This window comes from Fringilla coelebs (genome assembly GCF_963513975.1).
Source record: "Fringilla coelebs genome assembly, chromosome: 17".
NCBI lineage: Eukaryota > Metazoa > Chordata > Aves > Passeriformes > Fringillidae > Fringilla > Fringilla coelebs.
The window spans coordinates 6,752,921-6,770,799 of record NC_140043.1 but is presented as its reverse complement, the minus strand read 5'-3'; the positions used below and the strand labels follow the sequence as shown (position 1 = coordinate 6,770,799).

Sequence of the window (17,879 nt, the reverse complement as noted above, 5' to 3'; positions counted from 1 at the left end):
CTTACAGATTTGCTGACAATTCATGGGGAAATTGTTGGGAATGAGGAGAATTTTAGGTGTAAAACACTGCTCATCAGGCATGTTTCCCCACTGCAGTATGAATCACTTGCCAAAACATACCCCAGTAGAAGTGAAGGACTGGTTAAATAATGTGTCTGTCTCTTACTGGTCTGTCTTGGAAAAGATTTTCATGCATGGTGAAATTATTTCTCTTCCCTGAACATAGGAACTTTAGGCATTTTCTACTGAGGTTCTTGTAGGTTTTCATGACCTGATTGATTTTATTTTGCATAAATGAAAAATATCAATAATTTTCCAGAATTACCCCCACTGATCTGACTTTTATTCCTTTCTTATAGCCTAGGTGGAACTCACCACTGTTATTGCTGAAAGTTAAGTTTTGGAGATAAAGGTTAAATACCAACAGTAAAGACCTTTATTTTTGTATTTTTAACTAAAACAGAGGTGGTGCAGTTACTTTAGACATTAAATCCTCTCTAGCAGTTTTAGTAGAAAGAAGCTGCATGTTGATAATTGTGGTGTGCTAATGCTGCAATGAAAAAAAAATAAAGCACTACAGAACATAGATATTAGGTATGAAATGTGAAATCAACATTTATTTTGTTTCTCATGTGATACCTCCTACAAAATCCTGAGAATTAATTTAGGGGGAGCCCATTTCTGCCATGATTATGTGGAAAGCTCAGGGAGGTGCAGCACACTGGTGGTGGGGATGGAGCACAGCTGGGCTGGGAGGTGCAGCTGGACACGAACTGTGCTCCCAAGGTAAGGGGCACAAGAGTGACCCAGGGCATGGGTTTTATGTAAGACAGCTTAAGATGGTAGCTCAGAGCAATTACATGCAGAGTTATTAAACTGGGATTATCTCCCTGTTGCTACCCTCTTTAAACAACCCAGACATGTTTTGTGGAAATTTAAATGCATTGTAGCTGGGGTTTTATGCCAGTAAAATAAAGTCTGGAGTTATTCTGATGCTTTGTGCTTGAAGGCAAAGGCCTCCTACAGGCCATGGGGTATCACATAAACAAGAAGGGAAGCATAAAAGAAAATAAATTGTTAGTAGTGTCAGTCATTGATCTGTTGGTTGTATTTCATAACTTTTATCAGGATGAAGAATATATAATGGAGTACATTTCCAAGAGTATATCTTTCCAGCTGTTTTATATTCTACTTGAGGGGGGACAAGTAAGCAAACCCAGTGTTTTAGTAATCTTCAGCTGAAGCTTCATTTGCTCTTGGATTATGTTTAAATGTTACATGTGAGTGCAATTCTTTGGCCCAGAGAGGTGGAGCTGGCTGGTGCTGCATTTCATGGGGGGATTTTTCCCTGTTAATTTGCAGTGAAACTCAAGTGTTGTGATTTGTACTTAGCCGTGGTTTGCAGTAGTTAGGAGTTGTTTTTTACATCCCTAGCGTGACAAAGTCAATTAAGTCTGGCTTTGCTGCTTCTGGGGTAAGTAGGTGAGAATTTGGGTTTGGCTGTAGGCGTTCTGAAGTGCAAGATGTATATCAGTGATGGAAAATCAGCTTATTTTTGTTCCCGGAAGGACAGCCATGGTTGTTGCAGGCACTCTGTGGGGATGGAGCCATGTGTGTGCTTGGTTTTTGACACTAAAATTGTTGACAGAAAGGCAAAATGCCGATGTCCATTGCAGACTCCAAATGGCAGCTGGCACAGCCTGGCAGCAGATCCCTCCCTCCTTACCCTGCCAGGAACGATCCTGCGGGTTCCCTGTCGCACTGACTCAGGGTCCTGCAAGGGCTGGCTCCGTGACGGGGTGTCCAGGGGCTGTGCCAGTGTTCTGGGCAGTGCCCAGGGCAGGCTGTGCCCGGGGCAGGCTGTGCCCAGTGGAGGCTGTGCCCGGGGCAGGCTGTGCCCAGTGGAGGCTGTGCCCAGTGGAGGCTGTGCCCAGTGGAGGCTGTGCCCGGGGCAGGCTGTGCTCAGGGTGGGCTGTGCCCAGTGGAGGCTGTGCCCAGTGGAGGCTGTGCCCGGGGCAGGCTGTGCCCAGTGGAGGCTGTGCTCAGGGCGGGCTGTGCCCAGGGCAGGCTGTGCCCGGGGCAGGCTGTGCCCAGTGGAGGCTGTGCCCAGTGGAGGCTGTGCCCAGGGCAGGCTGTGCCCAGTGGAGGCTGTGCTCAGGGCGGGCTGTGCCCAGAACAGGCTGTGCCCAGGGCAGGCTGGGCCCCTGCAGGAGCAGGGTGAGGCTGATGTGCAGTGATGCTGCCCTGCTGCGCTGTGGCCCAGAGCACACCGAGAGCCCTGTGGGGCTCACGGGGTCACCCTGCAGTCCAGCTCAGTCTCAGTCCAGTTCACTTCTCTGGGTGGCTCCTTCTGCATGACAGCCAAGGGCTTTTGTGGAGATGCAGAAATGGATGGTTGTTATTTATTGAAATATTAGGGGAAATTAAGTAGGCTGAGCTGTAATCTTCTTATAGCTGAATTTTTAAACAGAATTAAGTTTTTAAATAAAAGCCCAATTTATAATTATTTTTATTTTAGAAATAGCATTTTGTGTTCTCCTGTGCAGTGAACCCCTGGGCTACATGCACAGAACTCTCCTAATTTAGAGAGAAGCTTCAGAGTGCTGTGTGTAGAGCACTGTTCTTGGGTGGCTTTGCTTGGATAGCAGCTCAGGAGCGTGCTCTGGGTGGGGAATTTGATGAAAGCCCTTCATGTTGCATCCCAGAGGTGTTCTTCCAACACCTGTGCTGCCCCTGCTCCTGTCTGATCCCAGTGTCTGCTGTTCCAGCATGGTGCTATGGTGTGTTCAGACTGCCCTGTAGGGCTTGTTGACCTTCTATTGCCCTTTGACCCTGGACTTTCAGTCTGTAGGACTGTAGGAGGCAAATCCTTCAAGGGCAATAAATTCTCAATATTACTGCTCACATTAAGAGCTATTGCTTAACTGTTCAGAGCAGGGGGCCATGGCAGAGTTTCTGTGTTGGGTGGCTCCCCCAGAATAGGGACCCACTGGGTCTGGGAATTGAATTAGATGGCTCCAATCAAGAAGTATTTCAGAAATCAGCAATTAATGGAGATCTGCACCCTGTGCTTCTCTGAAAGCCTTATAACAGCCTTCCAGGGCCTAAAGGGTTCTTCCAGGAGAGCTGGAGGTGGCCTTAAACAAGGGATGGAGGGAGAGGACATAGGGAATGGCTTCCCACTGCCAGACGGGTGGGTGACTGGGGATTTGTTTAGAGGCTGTTTTGCCCTTTAAGCTCCTGAATTAAAAATAGGATTTGAAACTGGGAATACAGGTGACCCCTGTGTTGCCTGAGTTGTTCAGATTGTCCCAAAACACCTGATGCACCTGTGCAGCTGCCATGGAGTCAGTGGGAGTGGTGCCATCACCAAGAAATGCAGCTGGTGAAAGGGACTATTCACTGGTTTTACTGGCAGCAGGAGCTCTCATAAGCAAATGAATTAAGCAGGTTTAGTCAAGAAAGTTGAACATCTTCCAAACTAGTAAAGCTGCAATTACAGAACACCTTTTTAAAAAAGATGTGAAGAAACTTGTTTTTGTTTTCTATTTGTTCAGCTATTCAGTAGTAGCCTTTTAAGTCTTGGAGATATTGGAATGGTGAGCATGTCTTTTGATGAGTATTCTTCTTCCCCTAAATGGGTGGGGTCGTAGGAACAAAAGGTATTTAATGAATTATGATGGAGAGTTAAGGGTGAGAGACTTGGAGGAACAGGTTAAGACTCCTGATTAGGTGGAATGCAGAAGTGGAAGCCGCAGACAAGACCAGGGAAGATACTCTTGGGTTGTTGAAGATGAGATCTGTTGTCTGAACTGTGGGAGTGTGGGATGCTCTATTTCAATGGAAGGCTGTGTATGTATCCCATCCCATTCCATATTCAATTCAAGGGAGTTTTGAAATGGAACACCTCACCACTGTTAAGTGGATGGCTTCCTCACCTTTGAATGGGTACACTTAGAAGTGCCACAAGACCCCAAAATGAAGGCCAGGTGTGAGGTTTTTTTCTCCCGTTGGAGCTGCCAAAGGAAATGCTCAGGAGCTGAGGAGTGCCTGGGTTTCCTGGCACCACAGTCTGGAGGGGATCAGACAGCACCAGGATTCTCCTTTGCCAAGTGCTGCTCCACCTCTGGATGTCCATTTGGTGACAGTGGACAGGAGTGGGGATGTGGTTATCCCTATTCCTAGGCAGTTTTTCCTTGGCAGGTCAGCAGAGGTGCCCATTCATTCCCTACTTGCTGTGTGTCTTTCGACTTAGTTAAATCCACTCTCAGCAAAGCTAAACTGTTTGGGAAAAAGATTAAACCAGACAGTTTGACTAATTGAAAATGAGGGAAATCCTCTGTGACTGTGAACACTGGGTGTGCTTTGTACTGTATTTTGCTTTTCTCTAAGCTAAATCATTCTTTTCTCTGTGTGTATATCTACAGATAAAGTAGATTAACTTGTTGTAATCTTAGCTACTGTTTTAATAAGGCAAAGGAACATTTTGTTACTGTTGATTCCTGGAGTCCTTGGAGAGGAAAAACTTCAGAATACTTGGTAATAGTTTTTAAGGGCAACCCACAACCCAGATTTTTTGAAAATTAAGTACCTGCTATGGCCTATATGCCATGCATGGAATTGGTCAGTCAAAAACTCTCTGGGATGAAAGGAAAAGCAGGGCCAAGACATGTTGGCATTACTGGGATGGTTGATAATTTAAAGTAGAGTTGAGAAACGGATGTTTCCAACAGAAAAATATATTTTCAACCATGGTGAGAAGCTGAACTTCAGCTGTTCCATCTGTTGCTGAGGAGGTCCCACTGTGCAGGTAACAGTCCAGTAAAAAAATTCAATAGGGAATTTGGAATCTTTTAGGAAGCACTTACATAGAGAAACGTTCAACAGCACTAAATTAAAACACACATTTATGTGCCTCTTTTTTCTTTGTGATTTGTACAACAGTTGCTTATTCTTAAATACGCTTGGTTAGATGAGTTCTTATTCTTCTCCTGCTTCCAAGCCCTTTCATTTTGTTTCTGCAATGAAGATGTAACAATTTATGACATCACATTAATATCCATGGCAACAGCCTGTAAAGTGAACAACATATTGCATTTGCATTGCAGAACCAGCAGTGAGGGAGACGGCTCCTGCTGAAATATGGATATGGGAAAGAACTCCAGCAGTGAGCACAGGGGATGCCTGGGAAGGGGAATTCTTTTGTAGTGGTCAAATGTGGTCAGCTGGCTCAAATTTTACAAAAGTGATCTTTAGAAGGAGTCCCAAGTGCAGAGGAGTCAGAAGTTGCCGTGCTTTTTTTGATTCAATAGAAAGTTAAATCACAACTTTCTATTCCTGGGTGTTCCTCTGGGAGCCTGCTCATCCCCAAGGGAATCCTGCTCAATTGGGTTCTTGTTTGCAGTAATTCTCACAGGAGAGATCTTACAGAGCAGGCCTGGCTTTAAATTAATAATTGCTGTATATATGTTCAGCCTTAAAGATCATGAGAAAAGCTGAGTACTTGGTAGTCTCAGTCTGTAAAATCTTGTCTAATTTATTACTGTGTGGAATTCCAAGGACTCCTCTATTTCAGAACAGCTTTCCAGACCTCAGTAATTTGTTTCTTCCATTCCCAATGCCATGTTGTGTCTTTCTCATTATTTTTCCCCTGTAATACCTTCTGTTTATAAACAGGAGTAAATAAACATGCTATTATAAATAAGAATGTGCTGCTGAAGAAATTGTTTTTCTGTTCCCATCTGAAAGAGCATCTGCAATAGTCCGTGCTTAGAAAGGCAGGGATGGGGAGGCAGAGGGGTTGTTTTCCTACTCTGAGCTTTTGGTACCTGTTAGGGGCAAGTGTCTGTTCAGCCAGCAGAAGTCATGGACATCAGGATTTTCAGGGATCTTCCAGAGCCTTTCCCAAGGGATCACACATTTGATCAGATTATTTTTCAAGGAAGTTTCACTGCTTCCAAAGCTGTTTCATATGGAGGGTTTTATTTTAAAAGGAGCACTTACACTGTCCCCACTCCAAACCTGCTCTCTCCTAATATGTTTCTTATTGCATGTGGTCGATTTTTTTTTCCCTGAAGTTTTATTTTTAGCCTGTGTGATCTTGGATCCTTTTCTTAATTGAAAAAGCAGCCCCTGGTTGAAGAGCCCAGACCGGGTCCCAGCCAGCTCCCTCTGCTGGCTTCCTCAAAGGACAAAAATAGATTTAAAAACCTGCTTAAAAACCTGCTTGACATTCTGCTGCCTCCAGTTCAGGCCCTTCACTGGCAGAGCTCAACACAGAACTGTTATTTTGCTTTTGCTTCTGTTCAAGTAGCAGCAAACTCCAGTAAACATTTGCTTACAGAAGAGCACAAAGTATTTTGGCATGTTTTATAGGGAGTAAAGAACAAACAAAATGACAAAAATATGCTTGTTTTGTCTTTGAAGTCTGTTCTGCGTTTTTATTCTGTGCCTGTGGTTTTGGAAGGCTCCTGGCCTCTCCAAAAAGACACGGATATGAGGGAAAAGGTTGTCGCTGGCACATTTATAAAAAGATATTTCGTTTACACTGTTCTTTATACCTCAACTTAAGATGCATTTTCATTTTTTTTTAATTTCCAAAAATGATTGGAAAATGGAGAGTATTTTCTTTTGAAAATATATTTTCCAAGTATTTTATTTACAAGCATCAGGTCTGACCATAACCATTTTTGTGCTGATGTTGGTTATTGTTTAAGCCTCACCCTCTGTTTCTGAAGAATATAAACCTTGTGAGCTGAAATTTATTTCCTAATTGATAAAAATCCCAAGCTGAAAGTCATGTTTGGAAAGACCTACAGGATCATGTTATGGTTCGGATTGGAAGGGACCTTTGCTCAACTTTGCTACTCGAAAAACCTGCCAGCAATATTAAATTTGGGTTTGCCTGCTGCTAACTCTTACTTCTGTATTTTTGGGGATTGTTGGTTGGGGTTTAGGTTCTTTGCATCCTTCAGCTTTTGCTGCAGCAACATTTTAAGTACACAAATTGAAAAGTCAATTTTGTCATTTATTCCTGCGTAAAATATAATGAATTCCAGAAGGGAGGTAGGAAAACAAGTAGTAAAATAAGCCTTAAAACATTAGTTTGAAAGTATGGACAACCTAGAAAAAGAATATATTTATTTACACATTTTCCTATTTTCAAACAGTAACATGAAGGAGGAACATCTAATATGTTCCATGTATAATGGAATTAGTGTTGTAGTTCACACGTACAACCTTTGCTATTTTGTGTGGGGAACATGATGTGTATTTAACACCGGAAACTGCTCTAAAAATACTTCCTGTATCCCTTACTTAAATCCAGATCTTGTTTTCTCACAATATAACATTACAGCTACCTTAAGGAAAATAGGATTTTTTAATGAAAATTGTTATTTCTGTAACCATTAGGTTGGGGGAAAAAAAAAAGAAAATAGGAGCCTGGGGGCTGCAAATAGTGATACAGGACCAAAAGCAAATACGAACTGAGGAAAAATAAGCACAATTCTTAATTTTTATGCAGTAGGGTAAACTTACATTTGAACTGATGGAAACCCAAATGTTTACTTGGTGAAGTCAGCGTACAGCTGAGGTGGAAACACCACCAGTTCTTGTTCTGCAGAGCAGAGCCCAGCTGGGTGGAAGCAGAGCTCCGGGGGCCTGGGGAGACTGGGCACGTTACACCCGGGATTTCTCCGTGAATGTCTCCTTGGATGTGTTGGAGATCTCGTCTTTCCTCCAGCTGTCGTCCTAACATATCGATTAAAGGCTGTGGCAGCCGTGAAGCAGCGAGGAATGCTGCCCGGGCTGCCTTGCTGCGGGATGAGGATGGAGACTCATGCCGGGGCCGGGGCCGTGCCCCTCGGGCCGGGGCCGCGCTGCCCGCCCGGGACGGCGGCGGGAAGTGGCCCCATGGCGGTCACTGCGGGCTCGGCGGTGACCCGTGTGGTGACTCGTGTGGCCCCGGTCCCCTTGGCCGGGGCAGCTCCTGGGTTCGCCCTGGCGTGCCGCTCCCTGTGGGCGTGGGGGTGGATCACCGGGAGGCACGGCCAGAGGGCGGGGTGGGATTGGGATCGGGATTGGGAACGGGAACGAGGCGGGACAGGACAGGACTGCAGAGTCTGAGCGGAATCGCCCGTCTGGAGCCGTGCGGGCGCTTCTGAGGCGGGGAGCGCTCAGCCCGGTGCCGCGCTCCGAACTGAGCTGTGCTCCAGCAGTGACGTCCTGCATGCTTGGGAAGTGAGGGAAGACTCCGGGTTCCTTTCGCTTTCCAAGTAGGGATTAATAAGGACGGCATTTTTCCTCAGAACAAGGCCTGTGTTACTCGGGGATGGCTGAACTCCCTCTGATTTCTCCGGAGAGACTCGCTGCCCTGGTACATTCCGTTACCTCCAGCAGAGCTCTGGGAACAGGGAATGCAGTCAGTGTCCCATCAGTGCTAGTAAACACCAGTTGTGTTTAGAGAGGAAAAATGCAAGTCCTCCTCATCGCATTGATGGTGCTGAGGAAGGTCTCCCTGCTGCACAGGCACTGCAGGAATTCCATATTCTTTGGACCTGGGGCAGAAGTGGGGGTTGCAGCTGATGTGTGGAATTGAGGGTCACGCTGGCTGCAAGGCCCAGGTGGTCACTGGAAATGGAAATGAAGAAAACTTGGGCGATTTGGAAGGGGAAAGTAGAGAGCAAATCAAGTTTGGAGAGTACAGATTATTTCTGGGATTAGGAAAGCATACTATACTTTTGAAAATTGTATTTTCTTTCAAAGTTTTTTGGGTTGCTTCTATGTTCTTCTGACAAACTACCTTTAATGTCTTTATTCCAAAGAGTTGAACACGTAATGGAAAATGAAAAGTTCAGAGATGTGAGAGGATATTCTAGAAACTCCAAAGAGTAAACTTCAGAAAATACTTCTTTTCTACTGTTATCGTTAGCCTGGTACATTTTAGGAAATTATGGTGAAAATCTCCCCAAACCTTTAATGCCTTTTCACTATGGTCAGGTTATGCTTTTCATTTATAGGAAATACCTCTGCAAAGAAATATAAAGTGCCTTGGAAATAAGCCTGCTTAACACAAACACATGGTGGGACAAATGAAGCAGCGTAAATCAGGGATTGGAGGGATTTTCTGGCATGCGAGAGCAGGTTTCCCATTGCATATAACATCCTGCTTTGCTTTGGGAAACTGTAAACCACATAAAGTTGTGCCTTATTTCTGTTCCTTTTACTCTTTCTGGTGATTGTAGAAGGCATTCAAAACAAAAACCACACAGCAAATCCATGGTTTGATTTGGAATCTATCCTGCCTCAGGAGCGAGCAGCTCAGCTCCCTGCACAGCTCATCTGCATTCCTAAAGACTCGAGCTGTAATTGCACAGAAATGCTCGTTCTGATTTCATAGATCATAGTTTTGGTTAACCAAGCTGCTGAGAAACTTTCCCTGTGAAGATCTGGCTGTGGTGTGCTCTGGTGAAAGGCAGGAGAGGCCATGCGGGACCTCAGGAATGTGAGTGTGTGGGCCAGGGAGAGGATGTAACATTTAATGTATATTTTATAAAAAACAACTCTGTACCTACCGGGATTGGGGAAGCGATAAAAGTATTACTTTAAGTAGTGCTAACACAATCTAAGTGCAGATAGTTACCTACCATCTGTTTTTCAATAAATAGCTATTATGCTAATTTCTGTTTCAATGCGCAACAATTAAAGCCTCGGAGTATTCCTGTGATATTCAACAGCTGTTGCCTTTGAAGGTTTTATTTATCCTTCTGAAGTGCAACAATTTTAGTTTCATAGTCAACTCTGCTATGAAACCAGGCTAACGATAACAGCGTTGGTTTTTATTTCGAAAATTGCGGTGCATTGAGATGCAAACTCGAGCCATGCCTGAGCAGCAATCTCCAGCCATGGTCTCCATTAATATTCTGATTTTCCTGGAAGCTGTTAAGGATACCTTGGGAGGATATGGATTGGAAATGCTTCTGTGCATGTCCAGTGAATATTCCCTGTGTTTGGAAATAGGAGAACACAAATGAATCATTCTGGGGAGCATTTGCACTGTTTTGGTTCATTTTGTGATGAGCTGACTTGGGGAAGGGAGCCAAGATGGATTCTCAGGCCTGTACGAGTGAGCAGCACAATTTCCCTACGATCATAACCAGCACAAGGAAATTAGATCTCTAAGTGGGTTGAATCTGATTTAGTAATAAGTCAATTTAATCACTAATGACTTCAAACGCAGATTTTACAAGGTGATCAATGGCAGTATAGCAATGATCGATCAATGGCGTTGTCTTTAATTGGATTTTTATGGGTATAATATAGTTTTTCAGAATTAATGTACCATTGCATTGTGTTGTTACTCTCTTAACTCAATTTTTTAGGAGAAACGATGCTTCAAAATGCTCGTTGGTTTTTGAAATATTGTTTTAAGGGTATGCTAATAAAAATACAGATGAAAAATTAAATGCCTGCTTTTAGTAATTTTATGTCTGAGTTTGTTGGAGTTGTTTAGCCATGTGTTTTTAAAACATTGAAAAAAAACTCACATCCTTCATATTTCATGGCAATGAGGAGGCAAAATATCAAAGGCTAGGAAGGAGCATGTGCTGCTCTGAATGCGAATCTTGAGGAGCTGAGTAAGTCCCTGTCCTCAGCAGTTTGACATAGTAATCTTCCCTGGAAGTAATCTCCTTGTCCCATGTGTCCTGCTTTAATCTATCAGTATTTCTGCAGTGTGCAGCAAGAAATTGATTTTCAGTAATTTTAATGGCTGAATAACTGGTGCTGTCCCAGAGTGTTTTTTCATATTTGCAGTGGCCAATGTGGTAACTGAGGGCAGTGTTCTGGATAATGGGTTTCATTAGCTCTGATGCCTGAGGGAAAAAAGCAGTAGGTGGGAATAAAGCCTTGTTTTTGATGTCTAGACGTTCATTTCAGCTGTTGCTGCAATATGATACATTAAAAGGAAATATGTAACATAGCTCTGAGGAAATATGTATTCTTTGAAACTAATTCTGCTTTTAAACTGCACAAGGCAGTGTGACCTGAATTATTAAAATGTGGGTGGCTGGATTTCTTAAAGGTATAACTGTCTCTGCAGCGCCGACACAGCCTCGACTTGCCTCCTCTCCTTCCTTCCTATATTTCTTTTAAGTAAAATATGTCAGTCTGGCCACTGAAGCAGAACAGAGATCTTATTATCTTTCCAGTATCTCTGCTGGGAGACCTAAAATTATTGAAGTATTTGCTTTGATATTTTGCTGTGACTTCTCTCCTTGAAATTTTTATAATGGATCTTTTTTTTTGAGAACATGGCTGGCTTCATAAAAATTGTTGGACACTTTGAAGACCTTAATATCTCTGACTTGAAAATAAAAAGATCCCAAGCCAACTAATCTGCTCATTAATGTATGTTTAAATTATAAATTTCCCATGTAAGTCTAAATTATTGTAGTTGCCTTTCATTCTTTTAACATCTGGTCTGCAAGAATAAACATAAAAATGAGCACAAACATTTTATTTATTTTTTCAACCTATGAAAACAAAATCATAACAAATGCCTAAATACTTTATATATGAAGGCTGTTGATTAATTCCCATTCCGTTTGAACACCAGCAGTGAGATTAACACTTCCACTGTAATCCATTATAAGTGTCAGATACACGTTTTTCTTGTCCTGGATTTTTGCTATTCTTGATAGTTTTTCTTTCTGAGAATCCAGATTTTTAGAGACAGAATATTAATAGACGTAGTGGTTTATTTTGGGGGATGATTTAATTTTTTAAAAAATAACAAAACATAACAACAGGAAAGCAGTTGCTTCTTTTGGTGAGAAATGCTCTGGTGAAATTCTCACCCTGTCGCAGGGCAGTGAGAAGGGGATGAGCTGCCTCTTAAAGTAAAAGCTTCTCCCAGATGTCATCCTTCTCCAGAGTGTAGAGAAGCTTGCATAGGGTAGTTAACATACACAGAAATAGAAGTATTTATACACAAAGCTATAGCTACATGTGTGCATAAACCTGTCCCAGTGGAGGAGCAGTCACCTGACAGATCACTCTGGTGAGAAGGAGCCTGGGCTCCTGGAGGTCACCCAGCCTGACACCTGCCCAGGATGGGATTGCTGCAAACAGGGATCACATCAGCCATGGCCTTGTCTCCCCATGGCCTGGCAAGCAGTGACCCACAGGTTGTCCCCTCTGCTTTGCAGCCTCTCCAAACTCTTGACTGCTGCTCTGACTTCCATGGAGGAAAATTGTGCTCTGTTGTGCTTTCTCTCACTAAAACATTTCATCTGTCCTTGAATGTTCCCCTAAAAGTTCTCTGTTTTGGAAGATGCCTTTCACACCTGTTGCTGAGTGTTGCATTTGCTGGGTCTAAAGAGAAATATTTCAACTGAAGTAACAGAAATGCCTCCAGGACAGGCCAGAGGTGTTCCCAAGTTTTGAACCTGCACAGCACCTGTGTTCTGCTGGCTGTGCCTGGAAATGCTATCCAGGGCATGGGAAAACTGAGAGGGGCTCGAGCTGAACATTTTGAGCGTTAAAAGCATTAGAAATCATCGTGTAGAGAGACAGAGACTATTTCCTAGGCTTCAATTTGGTATAAGGAATTTAAAATACTCTTCAAAATCTAGTTAAATAATAAGTGTCAGGAGCTTTGGAATTTACAGGGCTTCTACTGTTTTGCCAAGCTTTTTTATTGGTCACCATATGCACCCTGAAGTTGTAACTTGCTCCAGTCATTTCAACACTTTTCTTGTGGAGCCTGGATCGGGGAGCCAAAGAGCAGAGAGAAAGTTAAATGCTGCACTTCTAATTTTTCCTCCTCATTTTTATGGCATTAGACATATGTACATGCTCTTAATTGTAAGATGTACTTTTTTAGTAGGATAAAGAAGCATTAGAGATAATTATAGTAAGTATAGTGCTTTAATAAAGCTGGGAATTAAAGGCATTATTTAGTATAGGAAAATGGTTATGGCAATGTCTTGATACACTTAGAGTTAAATTTAATAGGGAAGTAATTTTATTTTCATATCATATATAATTTATGTGAATTCTGTGTACTAAGAAAGGCAGTTTGGAAAATTACAATATTGAGGGTTGATACCATTCCAGATTGTCCCCTTTTCCCTGTCCCACTCCACTGCGGCTCGTCAGCCAGTCTGACCTCATGGCACACTTGACCCTCAGGACTTGGCTGCAAGGTTAACATTGCTTTTCCCTGCTTTTCCTAGGATTTTGGACACCTTCCTCTCAACCATTTCCTCTGCTGAGTGCAGGACAGCCATGGATGCAGCTGTGGTGGTGGGTTGGGAGGGGGAGTGCTGCCAGTTTCCATTCCCTCATCCAGTCCCTCCTGCTGGGATGTGTAGTGCTTTCATGTCTGGGATTGTGGAGGAATAACAGGCTGGGGTAGCCCAGGGAAACTGAGAAGGGAAAAAGAATACAGGTGATGTCCAGACACAAAAGAATTCTGGATTAAAATGATCCCAGCTCTACAGAATATTACATTCAGTGTAGCAGTAAAGCAGCGTGATCTGATCTGAATTCTTCTGAAATGGCAAAATTATACTTGCAGAAAATAGTTCTGAGAGGTGATATAAGCTGAGACAGGGTCCCGTTAGTCTGCTTGTATACCTAGGAAGTAGGTAGGGAGTTAGGATTGAGAACTTCAGAACTGGTGGTGGGAACTTTCCTGTAAAATCAGACTTGATTCTTGTCTCTCCTATTTTTGCATGAAGTTCCTAAAGGAGGGGCAGTACTGGCAGTGCAGCCTAGGATAGGGTGGAACTGCATAAGAGCTCACTGCTGTGTTAAAGTGAATTTATTTTGACTTTTACAGGTTCTGTCAATTTCACGATGTTGTCAAAAAATTTGATTTTTAAAATTTAAATACTGAATTTCCATGCAGGTGTGATCTCTCATAGTGTAACTAATCTGTAGCTTTTCATATATTTGAGGATTATGAAATTTTTAAGTGCAAGATTCGACCTGCCTTGCAGCTTCTGGGGCTTCAGTAGTTCTGAGCTGTTGAGAATTTATGCATCAATAGCTCTGACCATGCACGGGGGTTCTCAGTCCCTTAAGCGCAGTGTTTTACCCATGAAAGCCGAGGCCGTGCGGACTTCTATGAAGTAAATAGCCGTGGCCCATTACATCCTCGGTGTCAGCGAGGGCTTGCAAGCATTAAAGGACCTGCAGTGGTTTCTAGGGAAAAGCTCCCTGGCTGCTGCTTGTGCCCAGGGGCACAGGTCTGTGTCTCCATTCTCCCGGCAAGTCCTGTGCTGTCAGATAAGGTGATTTTAGGTACTAAAACCTAGCTTTTCCATTCTGCACGAAGAGAGAGGCTCTGTTACCGACATTAACATATCACAACATTGCACGTGCAAAAAAATATGCCTTTTCTTGTCTGAGTATGTGAGTTACAGCTCCTGCAGAAGCAGCAGAACAGTGGCTCGAGGCTTTGAAGGCTGCTGACAATATTAGTATTTTCCATGGAGCACTAACTCCTTAGAAGCTTGCCTTTAAACATGGTTGTAAACTGTACTGAGATAATCATCTCTGTGCGATAGACGCGCTGCTGAGAGGTCTCGTCCTGCAAATTGGCCAGGGAGGGGTGTGAAGTATTCAGCGCTTTTAAGGGGCAGTAGAATTTTATGTTTGCACTTTTAGAGATCTGCCGACTACTCCTGTGAAATTGAAATGACAGAACTCAGACAATTAACGAATTCTTACTCCTTGAAAAAGTTGTTTTATCATCTGTTTTCACTCTGCTTCTTCTGGCTGAGTAAGATTTAGAATCTGGTACAGGCGTACTAGAAATAGTGCTTCTCCTGGGTAGTTTTAGCACCCAAAAGCCATGAGTAAGGACAGCAGATATTTCTGAGAGTTTTCTGTCCTTCAGGTGACTAATTCAGGCTGCATTCTACTCTGAGAGATAATTAGACTTACTTTTTTAAACTCTGAAATCTCTGCAGTTCAGTAGTGAGTGTACAGTTTTTATTTTGGTATAAAATCTGCTGTGTATTGCTAAAACTGCAATAGCTGAAGTCAGTACAATGGAGGAATTGCACTTGAGTGTGACAGCGAGAGGTTCAGGGGAGTTGTTTCATGTTGTTTCAGTTATGTAAATTGATTTTACACCTTTAATGATTCACTTTGTTTCTTGATTGTCGGCATCTGTGGTTAAGTTTTAAAGGATCTCTCAGCGGTGGTGGCAAAGAATGATCGTGCATTCCTCACCCCTGTACTTGAATATGGAATGCTACAAAGAAATGGGTTTGCTTTTATGCTTTTGTGTTTGCTTTTTTTTTTTTTTTTTTTAATTCAAAGGCTGTGTCTTAAGCAAGTAAAGATTAAAGCTGCTTGGGTGATATAGATAATAGTTGAAATAGTTTAATGAAACATGCTACTTTGAAAATTAAAGCTGTTGAAGATATGTTTTGAATAAATGTTTGTATTTCCCTATTCTGAGCATATTGACATTTTGTGTTTTTGTAGTGGTGGAAGAAGGATTCTGGGAGAATGGACTTTCCTATGAGTGTAGGACCCTGCTCTTCAAAGCAATTCATAATCTTCTGGAAAGGTAAGAAAAGCTCTAGTGGTCTCAAATATTTCATTTTGAGAGCAATTATATTATTAAACTTAAACTACTTTTTTTTTTGAGTTAGACCTTGAATCCAAGAGAACAGGATAGAGATGAATCTCTTAAGTCATTGACTCTGGTAATTTATCATAAAATGCTGTGCAAACGAATTAAACACTCATACAAACAATAATGTTGATACATATTTCTGCTCGGATTTTTGCTAAGGAGCTGTTTTAAAAGCAAAGAAGGGGGAGTTTTCACCTTCTGGAAGTGCTTAGAGAGTGTAATTGTATCTGACCTTCAGTGCCTTGATGAGTTCAAATGATACATATCTTAAAAGCTCTTAACTCTCTTCTCTCAATTATCCTGGTTACGTGAATGTTAAAATTTGACTACATTTATGCACAGTATTCAGGTGAAGCTTAACAGTTCCTTGCTATGATGAGCCATATATATATTTTATATATATATATGAGTTGACTGCAGAGTTATTCTGTGATTAGTTAATACACTTATGTCCTTTTTCTTCTTAATCTGGCCATCACCTTTTAAGATTACTGAAGATTATCTTGTTCTCTAGGCCCATTGACTGGGACACGGCATCTTGGGCTATATAATTTTATTCTTTCTGTTTCTGCAGTTCTTCAGGTCATCATCACCTTCCTGTGTTACATCCTAATTCTTAAAAATTTGCATATCTTCTTACATTTAAATGTTATTAGACTATTCCCACTTTCTCTGAGGTTCTAATAATAATAATAACAACAACAAAATAGAATGCACCTTTGTGTTGCAGTAATTTTGTAGAATGCAGCCTTAGATATTTTTTTCTTTCAGAAAATAAGCAAATGGAGAACACTTTCATCTTGTCTCATTTAGTCTCCTGTTTGCTTTGATGTAGATTTACTGGTAATGAGGTTTGCATTATGTTCCTGAGGCTGTGTTTCCATGGGGTGACCGAGTTACCTGTGTGCATATCCCCAGGTACAAGGATTAGTTGTTGTATTCCGTTTTCTATCCCATCAGTCTCTTCAGGGGATTTTTATAAAACTTGTAGGCTACTTAGAATGAATGAAAGTATAAAAATTAAATTCCAAGTTTAGAATGTTCATTAGTTCTTTTGCAGCTGTATAATATAAAAGGGAAAATTAATTTGATATGTGTTTATTAATCTGTGGTACTCAGCAAGCTGACTTTTAAATGTAACGTGGCTAATTTTATTCTTTGGACCTCTTTAAACTTGTGAAATAAATTTAATTTTTTTAAATATATAACTTAATTGAAATCAGTTGGCAGAGTCAGCAGAACTGTTCTGTCCAGCTGTGAATGTAAAGTCTTTTTCTTCCAGCAGTAGTTGGTGAACACACCTCAGGTGTTTGCTGACAGCCTCAGTTCATGTCCTGATAAACTGAAACAATTCATGTTACGATAAGCTACGATAAATGTTGTGATAAGATGATATGATTAATGCTGTGATAAGATGATATGATTCATATTATGATAAGCTGATATGATTCATGTCATGATAAGCTGATACAACTCCTGCAGCAGTCCCAGCCTTGGACATGAGCATCTTCTCACTGCTCTGCTGACTACAGATTTTACACCTTCATAGTTGAATTTAATTCAAGTTATTCACTTTTTACTTATTATTTTTAATTGGTCTGCTGTACCAAATCTGTACATAACATAATAATTACTTCATTTAAAATAATAGCAACATGTGTGCAGGCTTTATTAAATAGCACTTTAAACTTGAAAGTCCTATTTTAACGCGGTGTTTAGGAAAAGTCCCATTAGTCCAGCAGAAGGCTCGTCGTTTCTGGTCCATCGGTGCCGGGTGGTGCGGGCGGTTGCGGTTTGCAGGGTTTGGGGTTTATTTCGTGTTTGTTTTGCTGGAGGCTGAGGGGGATCGGCCCTGGCGGGAAGGAAATGGCGGGAGGAGGAGCCGTGAGGGGGGAGCGGCCCCTCATGGAGGAGCCCGGGGGACCTGTGGGGACAACTTTTACCCAACCCTGGCAAAGAAAAGAAAAAGGGCCTTTACACAACTGATTGTGTTTTTTTAAATTTTTCTTTTCTTCTCCCCGCCTCCCTCCTTCTCCCCCGTACCCACACCAATGCTGTTTATGTTAATTGGCAGTATAGAAAACATTACAAGATTTGAGAGATGAGTACTCCAAATATTACGGTGTCATTTCATAACGATTGGTGTGCCCTTGGCAGGTCATTTTTTCATGGAAAACATCAGAAATACAGGAGGTCAGGCGCCACTGAAGTGCTGGAACAG

General features: G+C 42.1%; 1 protein-coding gene across 1 annotated transcript in view; it reads left to right on the top strand.

The window, feature by feature from the left end:
- MED13L (mediator complex subunit 13L) overlaps positions 1 to 17,879 on the top strand; it is a 172,872-nt gene that overhangs the window by 70,278 nt on the left and 84,715 nt on the right. Inside the window, exon 3 of the mRNA XM_084217442.1 lies at positions 15,505 to 15,589. Within this exon, the coding sequence (XP_084073568.1) occupies positions 15,505 to 15,589 (85 nt within the window). The remainder of the gene's footprint in view (positions 1 to 15,504; positions 15,590 to 17,879) is intronic.